General features: G+C 39.8%; 1 protein-coding gene across 1 annotated transcript in view; it reads right to left on the reverse strand.

The window, feature by feature from the left end:
* Window positions 1–17131, reverse strand: part of tenm4 (teneurin transmembrane protein 4) — a 160453-nt gene that overhangs the window by 115018 nt on the left and 28304 nt on the right. The window contains 2 exon segments of the mRNA XM_020614720.1: window positions 114–386; window positions 1429–1707. Of these exon segments, the coding sequence (XP_020470376.1) occupies window positions 114–386; window positions 1429–1651 (496 nt within the window). The 5' untranslated portion in view covers window positions 1652–1707.

Here is a 17131-nt window from a genome sequence, read left to right on the forward strand (position 1 = left end):
TCCGGATAAGCGGAGGAAAACACTAAAATCAAATACACTTTGAGAAAGACCTGGTGTAAAATCAACAAACCCACAAAGGTTTGGTGGAAACAGTAAAAGAACAAGTGGCCTACCGTTTTCTGTGTTCTCGTGTTCAGTGTCTGTGAGAGTTAGATTGGAGTTGGCCCTGCTGGAGAGGCACGAGCTGCGGCCTGACTTGGTGTTGCTGCGGCCCCATAATCTGACCGCGTGCTCCGGTGACATGATGCCGTCTGTCTCTGTGTCTGCATCTGAGCCCACACTGACTGAGTAGTCGCGGTGTGGCAGCCCCAGATCAGTCCTGTATGTGGCTATGTGGGATGGGAGGCCCTCTCCAAAGCCAAGATCTCGAAGGGAAAAGTCTGCCCCTACAACAAGCCAACAAATACAAAGCTCTGGTGATTAAATCCACCACTAACTGCATCACTTAACAAAATAAACTGTATTTAATGCAGAAAAGGACATATCTTGCAATATCCTGGCTTTGACGGGGTGCAGTAATCATTTAAGCAAAAACACCACAAGCAATAGATGTGGAGTTTCATGAAGCTGCAGGTACATCACATTGATTATTACATGTGTTGCTTTCATAACATTGGCTTCAGTTTCCCACTGTCAGACTTGTGTCTTGTTTCCACTACTTGTAGTCACCAAAGTAGGAAACTGTCCTGTTCTGCAGGTTAAAGTAAATACAGCTGATGTTCAGCATTAGCTTTTAACTTTTGTTCATAATGTCAACAGCAACTGGTGCCAGATTCGCAGCTGTTCGGTCATATTTGAAAACTGAGACATGATGTGATTTGTCAATTTACTCTACCAAGTTCTCTGCCAAGGGTATGGTTATAGAACAACCACCACAAGACAACAGATTTGAAACGCTGACCCTGATTATCTGAGAATCTCAGTAGATTCTGTGACTGCTGAGAAAATTACAACAAGATGTATGTAAATAATTCAGAGGTCCACATTATTGTTCTTTCTTTCCTTCTGTGCACCAAAGGACATGGCTGTGTCATTATGAGCAAAAATCCACTTTGTTTTTGTAAAACTGCAAACCGGTGTTTCAGTAGGATTTATCTTAACAGTGCCATCACGTCTGCGTTGATGTTTCATGATCAATAATATATGTGAACAAGCAGGTAGCATGGTAAGTTAAATCCCTGGTCACCTTAGTCAATACTACTCACAATTACTTCTACTACAACCGAACATGAAATACAGAGAGACTCCTCATTAAAAAAGCACTGATGCATATACCGAGAGCAGGCAGCGACATGCCCTTATAGTAATAACCGGTCTGTTCATGTCACTGTGCACTGTTAACAGATTTACAGAAGAACAATAGCAACAGTAATGGCAGCCTCCTCTATTGATATGAGTATTTCTGATATCGCCACAACTAAGACTAACCTTGTCGGCTAAATTCGTCCACTTCATGATGAACCATTTCCTTGACACGGCTCCCGTAGGCCATCCTTGAGTCATGGTCAAAGGCTTTGAGCGTTTCACTGGAGCTGTACGATTTGGAGTTGGGTTTACCATCCTCGCTGTCAGCTGAGGAGCTGGTATAACGGCGCTCTGAGTCCTGTCGGGCAGTGAGTGAGCGGTAGGGTCTACGTTCCTTCACTTCCATCGCTGCCTCCACACTATTTTCAGCATCAAATGTGGCTTACAGTTTTATGAGTGATTCTGTTGGGGGAAAACACACACAAAAAGGACAGTTAATATACTGTATGAAAAGGTGGTTTGACAGCAGTGTTGATTTTTAAATATAATCCTTTCCTGCATCAGTTATTTTCCAATTATTTAGTACCCAAACACAGCGAAGACATTACAAAATATAGACAATTTGTTCAAACATACTGTACAATCACTTGCAGCCATGATTAACCATCATTTCAAGAGGTATAGCCCTAGTCCATGTTAAAACACTTATTGTAAATTGTTTAAAAGTAGAAATCACTGATCAGATCCCACTGTCTCTCTCTCAACCAGCAACAGTGAAAACAAATAAGATGCAAATGCATGTTCCCAATCGGCAGTGCATGCATGGCTCAGTACACACAGGAAGAGCATGAAGAACTACCAGGATTAGATTTAATAAAATACGGCACAACAAATCTTGCACCTATAAAGTTTACGGTGTCTCCCACAGATATTCCATTTTATGTGCTATAGAAATGCTGGGCCTCCAGCATCTGTAAAAGTGGCAGGTGTCCTTCCATGACTTGTGTTGTTTATAAGTTACAAATCATCACCAGTTGAACACTGAGGAGCCAAACAAATCTGGGACTACAGTGAACCAGCAGAGATGATTACAATCTCAAACATAAAACCACAACCGTCTCAGAGCATAACCTCAACAGGGAATTTAGTATTCACTCATGTGTTGCAATTCATTTTCTTAGTTTGTAGAACAAAACATTTTAAAAAACTATTTTAATTTATTCAAACATTAGTTTTACGGTTTGCTATAAATGTATATAATTTCATTTAAAAAGATAAAAAGACACAAAACAACATAAAAAAGATTTTTATTGTGTGAGAGCAACGTGATATGAATTGGTGTAATATTAGAGAAGTTAACTGATGATGCCTTAACAACAGCTCATTCTAAGCAAAAATGTGGTTTAAAGGTACTGAGTGGGATTAACAAATATAAACTTACTTTAAGACTTGGTCACTGATTACTGTGGAGCTCAATTACTGAATACGCTCAAAGTTAATTTAACACTGCCAAATAGTATAGCAATATAATATATTTTCCTGCATCTTCCAAATGCAATGGCATATAATTAAGATTTCACTTCAATGCTATTTGCTCCCACACTTGGAAATGTTTTATAATATGCAAACATGGGGCTTAAGTCACTGAATAGGAGAACTCAGTTTTAAAAAAATAAAAACTACTCCTGGCAAATCTGGAAGCTTTTACTGACAATATGCCTGTGCTGTTTATCTACTAGATAAGCTCTTTATGAATACTGTATGAGATTTGTGCCGGACAGAGCAGTAAACAATAATCCTTGGTGAACTATATTTGCCCCTGTTTTTTTTGGGGGGGTGGGACTTTTTATTTAAAACACCAATGTTGAGTTTGGGGGTTTCTTTTTGTATGTAGGGGTTGCTTGGGCGGCACGGGGGGGGGGATGCTGCCATAAGAGCACTTCAACTGCTCCCAAGATTTCAGATGCAGCTTGTATGGGTTGCTAATTTTTACCTTTTGCTCAAGCTCCTTGATGCTATGCAAATGTGAGAGAGTGAAGAACAAGCAGCTTTCTAAAGAATGTTCTGTAAAGTGCATTGTTTTTGTATCCAAAGAGCTGGGCTCAGTGCTTTGGCCATCTCTCCTCTGCACAGCCCTTCCTCCTCATTATTAATCGGCTGGTAGGGAATGAGACGTACCTTTGAGGCCATGGGAAACACAGAGTTTTTCAAAGAAGCAACAGGCCTTAACAATGGCAAATGATACAGGGTGCAAATGTGGACAGTGGAAACATGCTCTCCTTGAGTGCAGCAATCAGAATTTTCACATAAAGCACACTGTAAAACTAAACTGTTTATACGCTGCTCAAAAAAATTAAGGGAACACTTAACCCACCCATGGAGGGCTGTATTTAAAATCACACTGAAAATCTAAGTGAAAAATTGAAATCACAGGCTCATCTGAGCTGTGTGAACTTCATCACGGCAACTTGTAATGTGACTCAGGAGTGTGTATGGCCCCTGTGTGCCTGTATGTGCTCCCAACAACCACGGGAACTCCTGGATGGTCTGTGGTGGTACTTGGTGACGCCCGATGCACCAATACATAATGTCCCATAGGTGCTCAAATGGATTTAGGTCAAGGGAACGTGAGGGCCAGTCAATGGCATCGGTGCCTTTGTCATCCAGGAACTGTCTACACACTATGGCCACATGAAGCACTAGGAGAAGTCTGTTTGTGACAGGCCGGTGAGAAACATGCACACCAGTAGCTGCTGGAGGTCATTCTTGAAGTGCTTTCGCAGTGCTCCTCCTGTTCCTGCTTGCACAAAGGAGCAGATGTCGATCCTGCTGCGGGGTTGTCGTCCTGCTATGGCCTTGTCCAGCTTTCCTGGTGTAACGGCCGGTCTCCTGGTATCGCCTCTTGAGACTGTGCTGGGAGACACAGCAAACCTTCATTCGACTGCATGTATGGATGTGCCATCTTGGAGTAACTGGACTACGTGTGCAGCCTGACTGTTCTGCAGGCACTGCCTCATGCTACCAGTAGTGACAAGGACACTAGCAAAACTCAAAACTTGAGATCCAGTCAGGAAGGATAAGGAGAGAGCATGTGGCCACCACATGCAGAACCATTCCCTTTTTGGGAGTTGCCCTGATTTTGCCTCTCCATTGCACTTGATGTCACTTTCATTTGCACCAAAGCAGTTGAGACTGATTCACAATCACTTGTGTTTCCCAAATGGACAGACTGATATCCCTGACGTTGGTGCTATACTGAGATGATCAAGTGTTCCCTTCATTTTTTGGAGCAGCTTAAATAGGGTACATCTGGTAGTATCATTGTATTTCACACCAGAAAGCAAAGCTGTTGCTCTTGTTCATTTGTCTAAGTCTAAATCCGGGGAGAAGAAGCTAAAAGAAGAAAACTGACAGAGTTATATTATTTTAATGTACTGGTAAGTGAAGATAATAAACAGAAGGTCTGATTTAACCAAGCTGTCTCAACACCTCTTGGTAATAAGTGATAGGAGGAATATTTTTAACTTGCTGCTATCAACTCATGATAAGACACAAGGGGCAGAAACAAGTCGCTTGAAACACTGAAGAAGAAGGTTAATGAGGGTACATTCACAAAGACTCAGATAGAAAAGTTATTTACAAAGACCAGTGAAAAATGACTGCCATGTCTGAAACAAAGATAACAATCACATGCTGTTCCAAAGACAAAGTTCCTCTAAAGCATGAGCTGCACAGCTTGAATAGTGCCAAAAAGAAGCCAACTGCATATCTATGCAATGATCCAAAATCAATTGAAGTCTCTCTGGATAGACAAAAGAAATGATGGGTGTTCTGTTTTCCCCTTTAAAACAAATGCAGACTCAACATTTTTGAATTGCATTGTCTACAGTTGGCCAGGGCAGAGCCAGGTTTGTCTGTGGGTGTAAATCAAATGTGTAACAGTTGTAAGCAGAGAAATAATGTGGTTCTGCAGAGATAGTGTGTTCCAGGAAGCGATGCACAATGAATTGTGTCAACTGAAGTTATCAGAAGCAGTGATATTACATCATTATGAATAACGTGATAAAAAAAAAAGGAATCATTTTCCATAACCTTGGAAACAGCCAGTATGTAATTTTTTCTGAGCAACTGTCACCTAAGAAAAGCTGAGGATGGTAGAAGTCATCATCTGCGATCAACCCTGTCTCCTAGAAATTATGTTTAAATACAAATACACCGCAACAGCAAATGCATTTTGTAGGAAACATAAGTGCAACCAGATTAGGTTTTATATTGACAAACACAAATAGATTGATAATTAAGACATAACAAAGAGTTCACAGACAATATATTTGTTTCAAGCAAAATGATCTTGCAGTACAACATCCACCCCAATCACTTCCCTGTGGATGTGATGCCTTTAATACATTCAAAAGTAGCACTGGCTCTTAATGTAATCCAGCCAATAATTTCTCGGAGCCAGGGTTACATCTGATCTATTACTTCCAGCTTTCTATGGCACATCCATTGGCCAAGTACAAATGATAATCAGTCAATAATTCTTCCGAGTAGTTCATCACAGATAAGTTTGTTTGAGTCGCTCAAGAAAAAGTTGTCTAAAATGGTTTTAACTGACACGTCATGAAAGTGTATGTACATTACATACAGAATACCATAGAACATTTGAGTCAAACTGTTACAGAGAGCATTTCATCAGCAGCATCAGCTTATCATCTGTCTGGTATTGACATTTTTCATGATGTGTGTATGATTTCCCTGCTTACGCTCAAAGATTAATACCAGTGTAATAGCCCAGATAGAAAGCAGAGCTTAAGCTGCTGTAGTGGAAAACCTTAAAGTGCTGCCAGTGTAGGAAGGGAAGTAACAACCACATACACATGTATTGTAGGCTATATACCATTTGGAAAAAAACTTATGTTTGAACACAGACGCTAGTTAGCTATTTCAGCCTGTTAAAAGATTCTTGTTATTTTTATCCCAGGCCATTATTTCCCTATAGGCTTTATGTTATGACAATTAAAACTACAATATGTACCTTAACTCAATCCACTCTGATACACCCAGCACTCCCTCTCCCTGCTCACCGACGTTCTACTATGATCTGTTACACGCCGCCACGCTCTGCCCAGCTCATCAGATATTTGTCATTATGAACTTATAAGAAATGAGAATGCAACAAAACTTGCAGAAATAATTGAAAATCTCTGAATATCCAGCTCAAAACCTTTCAGAAGCCAATATCTCTGTACGGCTGCCTGTGCTGTTTAATGAGTCTGGGTCAAAAGAGGTCTGACAGCACTTCTCCACATGACAAGACAATTTCTGGAGCAGATTTCTACAACAGAAATATTTGAAAAAGAAGTTGCATACTGTAGCTTTAAGTGTGAAAACTGTAATCACCTTTGCCACCACCGATTGCTGCATACATACAGTTTAGAAGTGGCACTGCTGTACTTTTTAGTACTGTAACTATGGGTGTTTTGGTTAATATGAGAAACTTTCAAAATGTAGTTCCTAGGTTCCAGAAGGCCAAGGTGACATCCTAAAACATCTTGGTTTGTCAGACCAAGTCCTAAAGATGTTACAGTAAATCAAAGCAAAGTTTTGACTTCTAATATTTACATATTGTATGTTGTACCAGTCATGTGAGCTTGTTAGTATAAGATGGATTGCTACGTATAACTGCCCAAAACTGGGCAAAACTGTGACCAATGTTAAGTTTCATTGTGTTTTTAACTGACTGTGTTCAATTAATTCATCCACACCCCAAAACCAAGAAATGCTACACAACTCTAAAACCACAAAAATGTCAATATGCTGAAATTTTTCTATCTGCAGAGAAGTTCCTTGATGCAAGTTTGCCAAAATAACGCGTAAAACAAACCGCCTTCAGTGTGAAGGACAGGTTACAGAAAGCCTTGTTAAAACACACATTGAGGTTTTTGCTGGGTAGTTCATTGTGACCATTGCTCCAGTGTCAGGAGTTGGTTAAATATGGGATCTGAATAGGTGGGAGGCATTTGGGGTACAATATAAATGCAAATGGATCCGTACTATCCATCAAACAATTAGCAGTGTGCTGAGAATTGCTATTCAGTGGTGCTGCAAATATATCTAGCCTACTCTCAGCACACAACCCTGTTTTCCATAATTAACCGCTTGTTGCTCTTTACATGTCATAGATTTTCCCATGCAGAATCTAGGACTAGATGCTAAGTGACATACTTAGGCAAACAGAAGACAGACAAAGTGACACACATTTAGCAAATCCCTTGGGAATGTAATCAAAGATGATTAGGCTTCAGATTGCTTGTCTGTGAAATCACTTCATTACTATTGATCACTAAGATTGAGACATAATGTGTTATTGTTTAGTGACGACAATTTTTGGAGGACTATCTTTTTTCAGTTCAGAGAGACCAGACTAACATTTTCATATACCCTCACTGTTAAAAAGCATGCAAATATTAACACACATTAACAAATCCAACCCAAATTACAACTTTTAACTGAAACAAAAATGTATATTAATTATTGTAAACATAATATATACATATAAAAGAAATAATCAAGTGTCAACTTTTTTTAAATACTTAGTTAAAAGACTCTTTGGTTTTCTTCTGTTTTATTATCTAACCTACTCACGTAGTCAAAGGATTAGTGACAGCTCACAAACACTGCACACAAACATCTACACACACACAGCCTACACAGCAACAGAGAGCAAATTTGGGCAGATATCAAGAACATTGTCTACAGGTTCCATTGAGAGCAAGGAAAGCTCCATACAGGCACCACTTACTTCTTTTCTGGAAATCTTTCACATGCTTTGGCTCTATAGAAAAACCTTCTTGGTTAACAGAAAGGTGTGTTTTCAATAGAGGAAAAAAAAGACTTGGGTAGATGAGGTGGGGGGCTGAATGGCTTGCCAAACGAATCTGAATTCGGTACTGCTAATGCAAGGCGAGGAGGGGCAGGGGCACGGTAGAGGTGGGGTATCTCAGCAGCTCCCTTCTTCCGGGATCAAAAGCGAGCCCCTCCAACGGATACAAGAGAATGCGTGACGGCCCTAAAATCAACAAAAGTAGCCTGGGACCGCTGCTGCAGCACACTCCCTGCTACTAATCACACTAAGCAATTCAAGGTTTAGTCCTGACAGAGGGAGCAGGCAGTGCAATAATGCTATTAAACCAGTCCAGTAAATAACCTGGAGAAGCAGTCTATTTATTCACTGTCTGCAGACATACACCCCTGACTTTGGCTAAATACAGGAAAATATCAGCAGTGTTATGTCAGGCTGAAATGTCCACTTATCCATTATAAGTATTCCTGCTAAAACACAATTGTGTATTTTTCTGGCTTGCTATGCCAGTATAGGTGTAGCATCTGAAGAATGATGAAAGGTTATACATCCTAAACAGATTTTTGGAACTAAATTATCAGGATAGGGTTCATTCCTGAGGAACTACTGAGACTGCAAATAACTGAAATTCATGCAGGTTTAAAAGATGACCTCTGCTTCCAAGCATGGCTGGTGAGTGCAGAGGTCTCTCATTAGTCTACAATTAATGCTCATTATTCCGCAAAGGCTAGACCTCAATTTGATTTATAGTGTGGCCTGCTGTGAAACCAAACCCAATACCAGCTAAGCAATAATCAACGTACTATAAACTTGCTACTGTCAAACTTACTGTTATAAATATCTGAGGTTAGGAGCTGGAGCCTAAGGTAGCTCTCTGGGACTAAAATACTGCACATAAATGATGCTGTGAACCAAAATATTTTAAGAGCTGTTCCCATGCCTTAGGGGTTACTTCACCAGAATTACACAAACATTTTCTCACTCCATAAAAATGGCGTATTTCATATGCAAGGTTTTGAGATGTCTACCTTCGAGATTTCAGCCACTGCCCCAAATACAGTGAAGGTGAATGGAACTTTGTTTCTGGTGCTCACAGCATTGAAAAGCTACATTTAAAAAATGAACAGCAACATCTTTCCCAATGCAATGCCTCAGATAATAATTAGCTGACCCAATTGTCAACAGTTGTCACTAGATATGGTGTTTTTAAAAGTTTCACCAGCAAGCGCCATCAAAACGAAAGGTCTACATATAACAATCCATTTATCTGCATTGTATTTGGAGTAGAGGCAGAAAAGAGACACATATTTCAGCCTTGAGCAGATGAAAACCAAACTATTAATATAACTAGTTACTGTTAGAGGTAAGTGTGAAAAGCCTTTCTGGTGATATAACCTCAAATGATTTGTTGTGGTGGAGATAAAAAAAGGCAACCAAACATTATTATGAGCCAGTGCAATGACAGCACATAGAGCAGATTGTTTTCCATTCTTCAGCTTACTTCATGTTGACCTGTGCTCCAAGACCAGCTAACATAACTGAGCCGTGAGACCACACAGACGTCTAACCAGTACATTCAAGAGATATCTTTCAGGTGAAGTTAAAAGCTTTCTGGCAGCTCTGCTCGGCTATTTGGCAACGGTGGCTGAGACCAGCTGATTACATGTCTAAATGTACGACTTAGTCAGCTTTTAGCAGAAACGGTTATTAATATTTTTTGGACTGCTTTAGCTGAGAATTTTGCTCTTATCATGACTGAAAAATCATTTTGCAGTTGCACTATAGAACAACTCAGGAACTCAGTTCAAGAACTATTTTAATAACTGGTCTGATAACTATCACTGTCTTGCTGTAAGCAAGCCAAATTTGTATACATGTGGCTTCACATTATGACTGACATTTAAATTTAGGATTCCTCTATTCTTTTGCTAATTTGACCCGCGGGCCGATTAACGTGCTATCATCTGTGTGGCCTGTGCTTTTCTTCACCTCTGTCTAAATGGATCTAATGCCACACAACAAAATACATTTTTCCAGATGCTTTTCTTCTTATTGTCGTTTACCTTATTAGTTATAACTTGGGACAGACAACCCTCCGGTAAGTGTTCATAATAACACCAACTAAATGTTTGATGCATGTTGTATTTTTAATGTAATATTGCCACTCACTTTTGACTTTGCATCTCAAAAAAGTCCACAACCTTTCGAGTGCTTAACACAATATACCAGTGGCTGTATCAAATGCCACTTGGCTTGGCCTCATTAGAAAATAACTGGTTGTACTGTACAGACCTGTTTTGTATTAGTCTCTCAAGTACCAAAGCACTGAATGTTGCCTCTTAATGAAGGATGCAAAAAAGAAAGCTAGTGTTTACTGTTTTTCCTCAAAATTTGATATTAGTTTTCTATTCAAGAAGTGTAAAGGACTATGAAGAGTATTAAAAGGTGCAGTGGTTAAAGCAGGAGGATCTCATGCCATGTGTGTTCAAATGGTAATTTTAAAATTGAAGTCTGCAGTTTTTTGGAAAATCCAGTATTTACGATGTGAGTCACTGATGTTATCACACCTTAATGCCACTAATAATCCTGCAGTGGATCCAAATATGGGACATGAATAACGTAATCCAATGATGTAAAAGTAAATTACACTATATGTGTTTAAATGGATGCACTTACTTACTAAACATTTTGTAATCATGCAGTTGTTTAAAGGAAGAGCACAAGAAATTTTGGGTGAATTCAAATAGAAATGGTTTCAATCGCTGCCAAATATATGCAGACCAATAAAGAGTCAAGGAAAAAACTAAGCAGCTTCACCAAATCAAACAGAGTAAATCCCTACTGTGTATAGACTCAGCTGAGCCAGACTTCAGTTGAGTCATGGCATCAGGATTTGTCTCAAATGTGTCTCAAGTGTCCACTGGTGTTTGGGTTTTACTTCCATGTTCAATATGCAAATAATCATGTAAACCACTTCCATTTCTGTAGGCCAGAAAGAACTAGAGATGAACTCTGTATTCACAACAGACGGCACGCTGTCACATGCATCCCTAAATGCCTCAGTCATGCCAACAAGGCATTTAGAGCTGTCCACTTATAATCGGATCAGATAAATCACAAGATTTTCCTCAAAATATGAATACAATCACATATTTCCATGGATCCCATCAAGATGCCCAGTGGAAATCCCCCATTCTCACCATCTTTACCCTGGTGTTAGGTTATGAGGACAATGCCAATAAATGGCCCTGTGTGCCCTGAGTGGAAGAACTCAAAGATACTGTACGATAGTACTGTCATACTGCTGGATACCAATTACAATCCACTCATAATGGGGGTCCTGAGATTTCCTCAGGATGACTCATATAGGCCCAGAGTAAGGAAGTGCACTGCAAATACACAAACTTCGAAAAGTCTTCCAATCACCGATCACCACTGTTAACGGCAGGAGTTCCCACCTCAGGAGAGAATCTAGTCATTTCTTTTATGCTTTCATTTTCTTACATATCCTGGTTGGATTGTGCAGACAACTCTGAGAAATATATCACATCATATAAAGTATCATGGCTGTTGAGTCTGCACTGGAATTTAATTTTGCAGAGCAGTGAAAATGAGCAGTATCAGTCAGGCAGCTGTCTGCCCAGTTACATTGTGTGAACAAACCTAAGGTGCATGAAACACAGGGGCACCCTGGTGGCCTGTGGTTACGGTGCTTAATACACAACTGTAACATTCATGGTTCAAATCTTGACTGAGAGACCTTTGTTGCATTTATAGTCTTCTCTTCTTCCAACATTTCCTGGTTGTATCCCTACTACTACTACAGTCAACAAAAATCAAAAATCCCCCCTAAAATAAACTACTGAACAGTTGGAAGCATTGTATTCATTTCAAGTAAAAGCATCAATCAACTGTATAAACTGGAGTAACTAGGTTTCTTCACTACAGCAATAATATGGATCTTAGGTGGGCTTTGCAAAATGAATCAGCTAACTAGCGGACAAGATATGCACATGACAACCATGTGATCAGTGTGTTAGAAAGAATAAAACCAGCAGCTGTTCAATATAAATGGTAAAAAATTCAGCACACACAGCAAAGCTAAACGGAGGGCTCCTGCATGGTAATGATTTCACTAAGTGCCTAACTGACTCATCTCCACAAGCTCTGCTTTGACAACCGCACACCTCCCACATCTCCCATCTCAGCAGCCTCTGGGTGGGGCTAATCACTCTGTAGCTTCATCATCGACTGGATGACAGCTCAGGCTGTAAAGATGCAATGTCTAGAAGGTGTGGCCGCTGCAGTGGCCCACTGTAAACATGCAGTGCTTGTTTTCTAGAGCTGACAACAGAGCATCATAACATTGTGTTAAAAAGCATGGCCTTTCATTCAGCACAAAGAATAACATTTATTCTGCCATTATTTTCCTCACAATAGTGCAGATATGAAACTTGAGAGGATTTCCTGGAGCACCGAGAATTGGTATATGCTGATTTGCCCCTAACTGATTATGACATGAAATGGCTGACGGTTAGCTTTGCCATGCTGTGATGACCTGCACAATCCCCTTCCTCTCCCTCTAGGGCACCAGAGATCTGCACTCCCTGATCCCAACGGCTGAGCATTAGACAGCACTGAGGCTCACAAAAATGCTGGTGCACAAACGCCTGTGATTTTCTTTTCCAGCTTCCCTAATATTAGTCTTAAATGCAGCTTTTATTCCCCAGTGAAAGCCCCATGTTACATGTTATTAAAACATACAACTAAACAAAATCAGAGATGTGTGTTCTCTTTTTGTCTGTCATCTTGATTGTTGAGGAAAATGCCCTTTCATCTATCAGGGCTGGGTACTGCATCCTCCTATATATAAATTTAATTCTCCAAGTAAATTAGGATTGATCACCACAGCTCCAGGCCACAATCAGCATCCATGATCTAATCAGGGCCCGGCCCTAGACAGAAAAGGATACTTCCATAAATAAAAACCATATGAGAGCCAGCAAGTGCCCATAACACCGGGGGAAAATTTGATTACCCTCTCCCTCTCGACAGGTGTGCTTTTAGCCTCCTACCTTCAAAGACACTCTGATACAATGCTACACAGTGGACATCACTGTTGTTTTCCTGCACCAAGGGTTTTACATCATACTTGTATCAGCGGATGTGAGCAGTGCATGCTGGAGTCGCTCCTAAGCATGCGATGCCCATGGAAGCCTGGCTGAGGACGATCCCAGTGAGACAGGATCTGCCAGGAGCTCCTTGCCCGGCGACACCCAGGGTAATAAATTACCCAGAATTAACACGTCATCCTGCGCTCCACAGAGCAGTCACACTCCACTCACGCCATGCTGCTTAATGGATCTATTAACCAAATGGATTCAGGGGTAAACTGCTTTCAGAGCTGGAATTCCTGCTTGGTACATGCTAACAACAGGCTTAGAGAAATGTGCACATCAATTTGATATTAACTTACTGTTGAAATACAACAAATGTCAAGGTTTTCATGCAGCTTTCATCGTGATGAAGAAATCCAACATTATTTACTGTAACAACATTTGTGTCCACTAACGTGCACATTTTTAAAACATCACCTATACGTTGGAGTAGTTATGATGTCCTGTGCGTCAGACAGCAAATCTGTGCAAACAGAAAGCACTATGAAACGACAGAACACTCAGGAGCCACCCACAGAACTCCCCGCATCACCTGCTTTGGAATTCTTACTGTATGAGACGTGTCTCTACAGCCATTAAAAGCACACTCTTCAGTGCGGTGCAGTGTTGCAGAGTTGATGCCTGTCACTGATAGCAGGGGATATTTAGTAGGGAATTCAAAGTGCCAGTCACGCAGACTGTATCTCCTTGGGATCTTTGGCACCTAACCAGCACTGTGACATGCTGACAGCGGGGCACACAGTACTGGGCAATTTTTGACCAGTGCTCGCTCATCACAAGAGGCAAAAACTATATACTCTATATAGGAGAGAGACTCCTAGAGTCCGTCATTTCTTTTGGGACTTGAGCTGACAAGTCTTGACTGTGGTGCAGGTGACACTGTTAAAATTAAAATAAAAACTGTATACCCTGTGTGACTCCACATCAGGTTAAATATCCTTATTTTCTCATGGGTTCAAACTGGCCTGGACTACACCGCACTAAGCCCCTCTACAGTACCTCATCACCCTGCCATTAGAATAATGCCATTTTTTCTCCCCCTAAATGTCATCTTCCCTTTGTATCCACTTTTTGCATATTTTGCCTGCATCACAAAGCAACTAGACCTCTGGAGCCCCAATGAAATTTGTATAAGTGAGAAAGCATGAAACCTGAAAAGCATAAAGGTATTAAATCTGAATGTTAAAAGCTTCGACTGACAAGCTACGCATAATGTTGATAGTTGCTACAATGTAAAAATTCTCATTTTTGACACTGCTTCAAACACAAAGTGGATGAGATCAAACACCAGCAAACCAAAGCTGCATTTCCTCTAGGAGCAGTTTAGTTACACTGGTTCTCTTTGAAGACAAGAACAATTTTTAACCCACCATTTAAACTACTTACATCCCTAGTAGAAAGCTTTACCAATATTTGTAATTCCGCAATATCACAATAATAAAAAAAAGTCTAAATGCCATCGTGGCCCTGTGATGGTGTCTACAGGATATTGCATATGATCCAGCTATTAAGTGGCAACATTTCATTTTTCCTATAAAAAGAAACCAACAAACGCTGAACAGTTATGTGTTGTTCTTATATTTGTATGATATGTTAAGTGCTTTGGTCAGCTGTGCTGTGGTAAAGCGCTATATAAATAAAGTTGAGTTGAGTTGAGTTGAGTTGAGTTTGCAAAAACCGCCGGACAAAAGTAATACTAGCCCCATTTAGGACCGAGATGATCCTGGATACATCTCACACAATCAGTCGGGACACGGTTGTGTGCTATGCTTTTATGACAATCAAACAAACAAACAAACAAACCGGCAACACATATGCAAAGCCAGCCACTTAGTAGCCCCACTTTTCTCTTGAAAAGTAAACCATGAGGTTTAAAAAAACATCTCCAGTAAATCTCACCTTCATGTGGCCTGTACTAGTGTATTCTAGTGTCTCCTTCCCCTTGTTCTGGTGCACCAAGCAGCTATTTTGGCCAGTACTGCCCCGATGGTAGGGGGGGGACACCTGTGTCAACTGGTCTAGTGATGCAGAACCCAACCAGCGGTCGGCATTGCCACCAGACAGAAAAAGTTAAACCTGTCTAGGGGGGGTACAAAAACACTGATGTTCCACTGTCAGTGTGACTTGTTCTGTTAACAAGATCCAGCTGCTGCAACAGTTTATTTTATTTCATAAGAGGATTACTGCTGAATTATATTTTTCATTTTGCAATTGTACAAACAGTTCAATCATACATCGCTAATGACTATTCATGCCAATTTTGTGCACGATACTTTTATTTTAATAAAGAAAAAACAGGAAAGTTAAAAGTTAAAAGGAAAATCATATAAAAAATGTGGATTTATCGTTACAAAAAGCCACTTTTCATCTTTTTTTCCTTTCCATTTTTTTAATATTGTGATAAATATCTCGATCGTGGACTGATCATACCATGAGTTTTTGGTACCAATACATCCATTCTTTCTAGAGTATTTGTACTTATTAATGTACTGTATGTGTTTTTCTTAAAAAACTCAATGCATCGGTTACAAACTAGAAAGAGATAGCTAACTAAATCAGGATGAAAACGTGAATGAGTATCAGTCACTGTAAACTACTGACTGACACAAACCATGTCAGTTTCTCAACACATTGCCTTTTTCTTCTCTTAGTTCCTTTTTCAATTCCCCATTTTGAAATTCCTGCTTTTCAAGACACTTGACATTACGTTTATTTTTTCTATCACTTTCCTTAAATTATATTTTTAGAATAAACCCTTGCATGCTGAAAGGTCACAGTTACTGGCACACATCAGGAGATGATGCTTCCAATCAGGTCCATATTACAAAATGATGACATTTGCTTAGTGGAAGCATTCCTGAAGACATGTCTCTATAAAATACTGCAAACCTTTCAGCTGAAAGAAGATTGCCACTCAGACCACATCTCCAATTTGAGAGGAGTTAAGTGGCAAGGAACTGCCATTAAAACTGACTTTTCTGAAAGCGTAATAACTGCAAGGTTAATGTATCTGTGGAGATCTGCTCAAAATTTGAGTACCAAGGACAGGAACATTTTGAATAGTAGCCAACTTTGCTGTAGTCCCAAGTTGTGCATCAAAACAAATAAAATGCAGCAAAATCCACAACTACTGTCTGGTCTGATTCAAATAAATACAGAAAACCAAATGAAGTCAGAATAAATAAATCTTTTCCCAGTTATATGTATAAAATTAAACCAAACGTTCCATTGATTTTTCCTTGAAATACATATTTTAAATGGCAAAAATGTTTTTAAATGACTCAAATAATTTAAAAATATGTTTCATTTCATCAGCAAAAAAACAAGTATAAGCCTAAGTATAAACCAAATATTTCATTCAAGTAAATAAATGGTGATTTGGAAAACTAAATATGTGTACAACTGAATCTTAATGAAAGAAAAGTTGGATTTAACAATAACAATGAAGCGTACATCTACATCTATGGTTTAAAGAAGATCAACCGCCTTAACTTAACAGCTATCAAATAATTCAATAACAGTTCATCATTTTCACTGACAGAGAGAAATTTGATCATTACTAGTATAGAAAATGAGAAGCATCACAGTTCCAAAGAGAGAAAACCTACTCAAGTGTGCTCATTGTCTCCTATTTAAGTGGGGTCAGACAGACCGCATCGAGTCATGAGGAGGAAGCCTCACCAAAAAAAAATACCCACTCTTAACCCAGCATACCACACAGCGTCCCTCCAGCACAAAGACGAGCTTTATTCCCTCCACTTGAGATGTTCTCTCCTAAAACCCCTTATGAAGTGGACCAAGTTTTAACAGGAAAGCCCATATAGTATAGAAGACCTGGTAAGAAAAC

Source organism: Monopterus albus, unplaced genomic scaffold (genome assembly GCF_001952655.1).
Source record: "Monopterus albus unplaced genomic scaffold, M_albus_1.0 scaffold150.1, whole genome shotgun sequence".
NCBI lineage: Eukaryota > Metazoa > Chordata > Actinopteri > Synbranchiformes > Synbranchidae > Monopterus > Monopterus albus.